General features: G+C 54.0%; 1 protein-coding gene across 1 annotated transcript in view; it reads right to left on the bottom strand.

The window, feature by feature from the left end:
* Positions 1-2,105: 2,105 nt before the first annotated feature.
* The window catches only part of KLK5 (kallikrein related peptidase 5), a 9,740-nt gene continuing 2,325 nt past the window's right edge, over positions 2,106-9,520 (bottom strand). Inside the window, exons 2-5 of the mRNA XM_075537383.1 lie at positions 6,851-7,112; positions 4,544-4,800; positions 4,265-4,398; positions 2,106-2,261 (exon numbers count right to left, since the gene is read on the bottom strand). Coding sequence (XP_075393498.1) covers positions 2,106-2,261; positions 4,265-4,398; positions 4,544-4,800; positions 6,851-7,112 — 809 coding nt within the window. The remainder of the gene's footprint in view (positions 2,262-4,264; positions 4,399-4,543; positions 4,801-6,850; positions 7,113-9,520) is intronic.

The raw sequence follows: 9,520 nt of genomic DNA, 5'->3' as shown, positions 1-9,520 counted from the left end.
GATGGCAGCCAGAGCCCTGGAGATGCGTCCACCGGCAATGGATCCACAAGACTTTTCGCCCACTAGCCTGTGATCTTCCTGCATTCAGCATCATTGCAATGTGCTGTGTGAGTCTGAAGAGGAATTTATGGACTAGTATTGGACTTATGAGCTAATATCAGACTAATGGATTTGATCTGGATAGGGCTGGTGTGTTTTCTTAATATACAATTGCTATTTGATACAAAGCGTTCTCTTACACACATTGAAGCATCTCTGGATTTGTTTCTCTAGTCAACCCGGACTCACACAGAGACCATGAGACAGAGCAGAAGAGGTGCTCTGAGCCTGTGGGACTGTGAGACAGAGAGCAAGTGAGTTTCCTGGTCCACAGAGGCAGGGGCCAAGTGACCATGGGGCCGAGAGGCTGAGGAGCAATACAGACGTGGCTGGTGGCTGAGGAGCAGTGCTGCTGTGGACCAAAGACTGCATCCTTACTTTTTACTGATCCTGATTTGTGGTAGCCCATTAACGTCCCTAATAAACTCTTACTTATGAATTGGGTCTGAGTTCTGTGTGGTCATTGCAATGGATTCTAGAGGAAAAACAGAAAGTGGGTGTGAGACAGAGGACAGTCTCAGGGGAGCCCTGGCGGTGTAGTGGTTACACTGGGCTGCTAACCTCAAGGCCAGCTGTTTGAGCCCACCAGCCGCTCCTGGGGAGCCAGATGAGGCTGTCTGCTCCTATAAAGATTTGCTGTCTCAGAAGACCACAGGGGCAGTTCTACGCTGTCCTCACACTGCCATTGCGTCGATACTGATGTGTAGCAATGCCTTGTGTGTTTCTGAGACTGTAACTGGTTACTGGAGTAGGAAACCTGGTCCTTCTCCCATGGAGCTGCATAACCACCCCACCACCAGGGCTCCCAACTATGTCCTATGAGCTGTAATCAACTCAACAACAGTGGGGATATTTTGGATGCATGTTGTGTTAGTCTTGTAGACAAGAGAAACAATTCATAGACACTCATGTGCACATAAGAAAGAGCTTTATGAGCAGCAACAAAGCCCACATGGAGGAAGCACAGCAGCCTGTGTGATCACGAGGTGTTGATGGGATCAGGGATCAGGCATCTTAAGACCCAGAACAAAATCAAACCCAGTGTGAGTGGAGCGGGGTCGGGGGACGTATGGTGGAGACCCAAAGCCCATCTGTAGACAATTGGACATCCTGTCACAGAAGGTTCACAAGGAAGACATGAGTCGGTCAGGGTGCAGTATAGCACCGATGAAACACACAACTTTCCTCTAGTTCTTTAATGCTCCCCCCCCCCACTATTATGACTCAATTCTACCTTATGAATTGGATTAGACCAGAACATGCACACTGCTACAGAACCCAAAACACAGGGAATCCAGGGTAGGAAAAACCCTCAGGGCCAACCATGAGAATAGAGATACCAGGAGGTTAAGGGGGATGTGGCTGGACAGTCCCAGGTGCTGTGACATGGGACTCAAACACAGCAACACTTGTTGGGATGGTGGGAGTTGAGGGGTACATAGGACCGAGCAGCCATGTTGAACCTGCGGTGGCCGTGAGCCTGAACCTCCCCCCCGCCCCAGGCGGCATCAGACAACAGCAGCAAGCACCAAGTTCTCGGTTCACATCCTCCACGGGAGGGAGGCTCCGGTTATCACGGCACCCGATGAACAGAGCCTAGATCCACGCAGGGAAAGAGGCCACAGACAGAGATCCAGCATCTCCTCGGACACTTTATTTCCAGGACCAGATGATTGAAAGGGAAGGGGCAGGCCTTGAGCCTGAGGAAGGGAGCGTGGTGGATGTGGGTCATGTTGGCCACTGACCCCAAAATGGGTGTGTGGTCAGAGAAAGCGGATTCTGGCTCCAGGAGATGGTGGTGGTGGGGCAACTGGAGAGAGGAACAGCCCTGATAGGGAACAGTGTGTGTGTGTATGAATGTATGTGTGTGTATGTGTGTACGTGTTTATGCGCATGTGTGTGCATGTGCATGTGTGTACAGGTGTGTGGGCCTGGCAGTCGGGGCCCTTGCAGGAGTGAGGTTGGCTATGATGGAGGGGGGGGGCAGGGCTGCATCTGGTGGCAACTCATGAGTTGGCCTGGATGGTGTCCTGGATCCACTTGGTGAACTTGCACAGGTTGGTGTAGACACCCGGCTTGTTGGGTCTGCCGCAGGGGAAGTCTCCCCAGGACACCAGGCCTTGCAGGAAACCGTTGCAGACCACGGGGCCCCCAGAGTCACCCTGCGAGGAGGGACGGGGAGGAGAGACAAGGAGGTGCAGAATCGGAGAGGAAGGGGCCAGGAGGCTCCCCATGAGACGGAGGCGGAGCAGGGCAGCAGGAAGCAGAGGGGCGAGCAAGGTTGGAGAGGGAGGCAGGTAAGCAGAGCAAGAGACAGAGGGGAAACAGGTTAAAACGGAAATGGAGTTGGCGTCTTCTGTGACGAAACAAGTCCATCTCAAACCAACAAGAACAAGACTTCACCCCCATACCCCACCTGGAGAACCCCCATCCGTTTTTTTTTTTTGCAACTCCCGCATGGCGTCGTAGGCCAGGCATCCATCAGGCTGCTAACAGCAAGGTCAGCCGTTCGAATCCTCCAACCGCTCCTCGGCAGAGAGATGAGGCTTTCTATCCCCGTGAACAGTTACAGTCTCGGAGCCCCACGGGGGTGGTTCGACTCTGTCCTGTCGGGTCGCTAAGGAGGCGGTGTTGACTCGGCAGTGCATTTGGTTTTTTTGGTTTTTTGAAGTAGCTTAACCTGTTGTGCTACCAGGAGATTTACAGCTATGGAAGCCCAAAAGGGCCATTTCCACTCTGTTCTACAGGGCCACTTAGAGTCGGAATGGACAGGACCATCGTGGGCTGCCCATTCGTGGTTGCTCACAATCCCAATATCCTCCTGTGGGCTTCCTGATACTGCCAATGGTGAGGTGACTGGGGGTGGGGATGCCCTGTGGAGTACCTCTCAAGGACTGGAGACAAAACAGGTGACCAACCATCAGAGTCACTTAAAGTGTCCCACCCGAACCGTTTCACGCTAATTAACGCTTTGAAGCGAGGATGTCATCTCCCGGGTGCTTCGCTTGACTTCCTTCCCTGAGACTCCGGGGAAACTGGGAAACTCGGGGTTCCCTGTGTGACTAAACACTGCATCCCTATCGGGCAGCAGGCCAACCCTGAATCGGAACTCTGCAGGAACAGGGGCCCCAGCGGTGTTGGATCACCACTGTGACTCCCGCCCCACCCACAAACCTCCCAAACAGGGAGCCCTGGTGGTGCAGAGGTTTAAGTATGGTCTTCAGGTGAACGCCATGAGTCACTCCTGGGGAGAAAGACAGTCTGGAAACCCTATGGGGCGGTGCTGGGCTGTTATGGATAACTGCCTCCATGCAGCGCATTTACAGGGTCGCTGTGGATCCATGACTGTGGGTCTATAGGTGTGCAGAACGAACCCCGGGGGAAATAGGACGAGGACTCTATTCCCTAACTTATCACAGAGGGAATCTGGAAAGCTGGTATTCCACGGTAAGAAAGCCTCCACTTTGGTAAGTTAGAGATAAAGTCCAAGTATATGATCTTGCTTTAAATATCATCCCCACAGATTCTCCCCGAATAGCCATGCTGCCTTAAAGTGAGCACACGGTTGATTCTATCTCCCTCTGGAATCAGACATGATCCTTTTGCTTTCTCTTCCCCTCCTTGTACAATGTGGGTATTAGGTTTCCTCACCTGTGAGCTCATGGACCTTAATGTAGACCCATCTTGTGATGCATGTAACCACTGAATATGCATGTCTTAGGCTACCCAGTAAGTAAAGGCTTTCTTTCTTCTCCCAGTTCTACGTGGTCCATCAAGAGGGGCTGAGGTGAGCATGCTACCATCAATGTGCCTGGTTTATTTTATTCCCTCTCCTACCATTCCTGTCCTCTATGACTTGATAGACTGTCACCGTGCAATTGTCCTGACTGGCCCTTGGGTGGTTGGAAGCTGGTTTCCCAACATATAGGGTCACCGTATGTCAGGAGCAGGGGATTCACAGGGTCTCTGTGAGTTGGTGGCAATGGGCTCACAGGGTCACTCTGTCAGCAGTGACTAAGTGACTGTGGGTTCCTAGGGTCTCGTGAGTCAGAAAGGCCCTGGGGGCCATGGGCTTTGGTGTGGATCCCGGCCATGTGTGTGTGAGCAGGGCTGCAGGCCTGCATCGCAAGCACCCGCTGAGTCCGTGGCGGTGGCAGCGTCTCACCTGGCAGGAGTCTCGGCCCCCCTGGTTCCCGGCACAGAACATGGTTTGGTCTATCTGGCCCGGGTAGTCGCTGTTGCAATTCTCCTCGCTCACCACCGTGATGTTCAAGCACTGGAGGTTCTTGGGGAAGTTCACTGTTCAACACACACGGGTACACGGATCAGCACCACCATGAGAAGTGGAGAAGGCCGGGGGTGGCTCGAGGCGGTGGGGGGGGGTGTTGGTAGAGGTGGGGGAAGAGGAAGACAGCCACAGATGGGTATCAAGGGGGACACTCACCACTGGGGCTGCTGGTTGTTCCCCAGCCAGAGACCAAGCAAGAGGTCCCTGCCTTCGGACAGTGGGAGGTGATGTTGATGACCTGGATGTTTTGGTTCTCACGAACTCTCCGGTTCATCTTTATGAGCATGAGGTCGTTGGGGTGGCGAGGGTGTGTGTAGCCGGGGTGGGGGATGGCCTTGATTCCCCAGAGCCTCTGCTGCCCAGATTCAAAGATGGATGTCAGGGAATGTCGACCGAGCAAGATGTGGGTACCACTGAGGAAGATGGGTGAGCTCACCTTCTGTCCTGATCACCACTCCCCAATGCAATCACCAGGTAGCCCCAGACCTTGTCCCAGCCCCCTCAATCTCAGCTCCCAACTCATCCCCAGCTCCATCTTTATCCCCAACTTCTGATCACCACTCCCCAAGACAATGCCCAATGCAGCAGACCTTGTCCCGGATCCTCCACCAGACCCTCCGCCCCAGCCACCAAACCATTCCCAACTCTGTCTTTATCCCCAAGCCCTAGTTGCCACCCCCCAATCCCCTAACCAGCCTCAATCCAGCCCTAACACCATTGCCAACTCCATCTGGATCCCCATTCCCACCCGTCATCAACTTTGCCTCTAGCCCCGATTATCTTTTCACTTTAAACCATCAACACACGCATTCACTGTCCTCAACCTCAAGTACCTCCACTCCCTACCCTTTAAGCTATAGCATCCTCAAGTCTATCTAGACTCTACTTCCAGAGGCAACCATAATCCCAGTTCTAGCCCCTGAACCACCAGCATAGATACTCCCAAGCCCAAATCCACTCCACCCCATCCAACTCCAACTCCACCACGAATCCTTCTTCCATTCCCAAACCATCCACACATGCACCCCCAACTTTACGTCCAACCAAGACAAAATATGCCTGGTGGCACAGCGGCTAAGTGCCCCACAGCTAACCTGGAAGTCAGAGGTTGGGCTGGGGTGTCCTACCCGAGCTCCTCTGCTTCCGTCAAGACTATGACCTTGGCCCTATTACTGCCTTGGTTCTTTTCTGTCATAGTGGGTCCCCAGGAGTCAGAATTGACCGTGACAATAGCAATCTCCAAGCTGGCAGAGCACCCCATAAGCAAGGCAAGCCCAGACCTACGTGCTTACTAACCTGCAGTGAGCAATTTCACATGGGGTTCACCGCACAGATTAGCATAGAGCCACAAGAAAGCTCGGGTTTACCTCATTTACTGGGTACTCATTCCCATTAGGGCTTGCAAATTGGAAATGAGGCACGAGGGCTGGGATTCTACCTAGAAGCAGAATCTCTGGGATGATGATGATGATGATGATGGGGGAGGGCATGTGTGATTAGAGGGTTCACTGCAGATTAATAAGTAAGCACAAACTCATGCTTACCTTGCTTATTCGGTAATCTGACACTGCCCCCAAAATTCCTGCCATCGAGTCAATCCTGCCACTGTGGGTTTCTGAGACTGTAACTCTTCACAAGAGTAGAAAGCCGCATCTTTCTCCCTCGCAGTGGCCGGTGGGTTTGAACTGATGGACTGATGATAACAAGCCCAACACAGAACCACAATGCCACCAGGGCTCCTAGACCCTGCTCAGGCCCATCACTAACCCTAACCCCAAGCCCATCCTAAACGCCACCAAAGCCGAAAGCCAAATCCACTGACATGGCCAACTCACAGTGACCCTCTAGGACAGGGTAGAACTGCCCCTGTGGGTTTCTGAGACTGCGATTCTATAGGAACAGACAGCCTCATGTTTCTCCAGAAGAGCTGCTGCTGGTTTTGAAATGCTTACCTTGAGGTTAGCACCCTAAGGCTCACCTCTACTTGTAATCCCAACCCCATTTTTATCTATCTCTTTCTCTGGTATCCACCCCACCTCATCTCCAATCCTGAGCCAACTGAACTCTAATTACTAAAACCAAACTCACTGCCACCAAGTCCGTTCCGACTCATAACGACCCTATTGGACAGGCTAGGACTGCCTCTGAGGGTCTCCAAGACGATCGCTCTTTATGGGAGTAGAAAGCCTTGTTTTTCTCTCGTGGAGCGGCTGGTGGATTCGATCTGCTGACCTTGCAATTAGCAGCCCAGAGCCTAACCCCTGCGCCACCAGGGCGCTTATCTCTACACTAAACAACCCCTAATTCCCCAGCAGAATCCCAACCTCATCCCATTCCCCTCCCCCAATGCATCCTTAGCTCTATTCCCAATTCTGCTTGTCCTGTTCCCTGCGTCCAGTCTGGCTGCATCTGCCTGCCCTCCAAGCCCCTGTCCAGCCCAGATCCGCCGGCGTCCATACTCACTTCTTCCTGCAGTGGGCAGCAGTGAGCAGCCACTGCGCAGCCACCAGCACCGCCCCACAGTACAGTTGGTTCTGCCTCATCATCAGCGCCGCTTGCCACCTCTGCGAGTGCAAAGGACAATCCGATCCTTTGAGGATGCGCGTGCTGCTGTCGTCGTCACTCCGAGTGTCTCCAGCGTCGGCTGCAAGCTCCCGGGTTTTCTCAGAAGACTCCCCGGAGGCGGGATTGTCGCAGGAAACATCTTCAATGGCTAGACCTGGCTCTGGTCAAGGGGTGTGTGTGAAGCAAAACACGTGAGTGGTGGACCCAGGGGGTGTGACCAGGAGGTGTTTTAGGGGCGGGGCCAGGGCTCTCCAGGTGGATCCTGGAAAATACTGAACTGCCCACAGAGGCTGAGCCTGAGTTCAGGTGCTGAGTTTGAAGTCTGGCTAGATTTCAAGGATGCGTGAGGCTGGGTAGCTGACGGAGCCCTGGTGATGCCGTGGATTAAGCTTGGGCAGCTTACCCTAAACTTGGCAAGCTATGAGGCAGGCAGTCAGCTTCCGAAATTTTACAGTCTCGGAAACCCCACGGGGGCAGGTCTACTCTGGCCTATAATATGATCGCTGTGAGATGGCATTGACTCGCCAGCCGCGGGTTTGTTTTGAGAGTATTGGTGGCAAAATGGTTATGTGTTGGGCACCTCACCCCGAGGTCCACAGTTCGAAACCACCAGCCGCTGCGTGGGAGTAAGACTAGGCTTTCTACTCCCGTAGAATTATAGCTTCAGAAACCCACCTGGGCAGCTTGATCTTGTTCTATAGGGTCACTAGGAGTCAGTATAGACTCGATGGCAGTGAGTTTGGTGTTTTTTGTTTGGGAAGTTCAGATGGCAGGACCCAGTGATGGCGGAAGGGGTCCTCTGGTATGTCATAGGAGAACTGTGCTCTATAGGGGTAGTTTGGGACATCTCCGCCAGATCTTTCTTCCGAGGTACCTCTGGGTATACTCAGCCTACCAAGCTCTTGGCTCGAACCCAAGCTCACAGTCTTTTGTACACCACCCAGTGACCCTTAAAGGGTAGAGCAGGGAGTGTAGTGGAGCCTTGAGAATGGGTCTGAACCAGGGCCTTAGGAGTGGCACCTCCCCCCTCCGCAAGACCTTGGCCACGCCCTCGAGGTCAGCTAAGACTCCCCCTCCCCCTCCCCATCCACTGCGCTCAAGACCAAGCTCCTGGCTCACTTCTAGAGCTCCGCCTCTTTAGGAAATGGAAATCAGGCCTTGTGACTGGGCTGGGGGTGGAGATGGCAGCTTCTGAGATGAGGGAGGGACTCGGAGTGGACTTGGGCCTCGCTCCAAGGCCAGGGTCACCTGCCAGAGTCGCTCACACCGGGAGCACTAATTTCGAAAGAAGAAGCTCTGGTGGCGCCACGGTTCAGTGCTCAACGCTAAGCGAAAGGTGGGCGCTTCAAGCCCCACTGCCATTCCCTGGGAGAAAATTACCCTTCGATCGGCTCCTGGAATAAACGTGGCAGCTGAGGGAGCCCCACGGGGGCCGTTAGAAATTGACTCGGCCGTGCCACAATGACAGCATCTTCCAGGGGCCCTGGTGGCGCCACGGTTAAACGCTCAACTGCCAGCCAAAAAGGTGGGTAGGTTCGAACCCACCAGCAACTCTGGAGGAGAAAGTTCTGGCGAGTTGCTCCCACGAGATCAACCCACTGTCAGCGAGGCGATTCGGGTCGATATCGACTCACAGTGTTGCTCTGGGACCTAGAAGCCTGTCTCAGAGGGTTTCCACGGCTGCACATCTGCACAGGCTCATGCATCCTCCTCTTTCTCCATAGGAGCAGCCAGTGGGTTCCGAACCTCCAACCATTCACACCATTCGGTACATATTAGTTTAGAAAAAACCTACCCAGGGGAGAGTGCAAGTCTAGTCCAGTGGGGTGAGTGTGAAGCCCTGGGTCACACATGTTGGCGGGGTGGGGGGTGGGTGGGGGGTAAGCTCTCAGGCTGAGCAGCACGGCTGTAGAGGGGGCCCCTAAGTGGCCCACACGGCCCAAGAAAGCTGGGGAATGGGGTCCCTAATGGTTGATAAGCTTGAGAAGAAGGGATGGATTCGAACCTTGGGCAGTGTCAATTCTGTCTCACAGCGACCTGATCAAACCAAACCACACCCACTCAGTCGAGGCCCACTCCCATTGGTCCCATAGGCCAAGGGAGAACGGTCCCTGTGGGTTTCCAAGACCGTAACTCTCTGTGGGAGTACAAAGCCCCGTCTTCCTCCCTCAGAGCGACTGGGGGGTTCGAACTACTGACCTTGTGCTTAGCAGCCTAACAAGTAACCCATTACGCCAAGGTGGGGGGGGCATCCCCAAGGTTAGTGGAGGAGGCGATGGAAAACAGCTCCTCTTGGGGGTTCTGGTGCGGCCACCCACTCAGCCACCTGGTCACCCTCCCCTCCCCTCAGTCTACTTTTGGGTGCCTGTTCCTGGCAGCCAAGCAGAACCTCAAAGCCCGAGCACTGCTGTTCTCCGCATACACACTCCAAGGAGCCCTGGTCTGTGGGTACCTCCGTGATCCCGCGAGGCGCACGAGATCCCGATGGGGGAGGAGTAGGAACTCCAGGCATACAACTCTGCAAAGGCACACAACTCTGCAAAGGCACACATACAGCAACACACACAC

The sequence above is a fragment of the Tenrec ecaudatus genome, chromosome 18, assembly GCF_050624435.1.
Source record: "Tenrec ecaudatus isolate mTenEca1 chromosome 18, mTenEca1.hap1, whole genome shotgun sequence".
NCBI lineage: Eukaryota > Metazoa > Chordata > Mammalia > Afrosoricida > Tenrecidae > Tenrec > Tenrec ecaudatus.
This window is presented reverse-complemented; position numbering and strand designations above follow the sequence as displayed.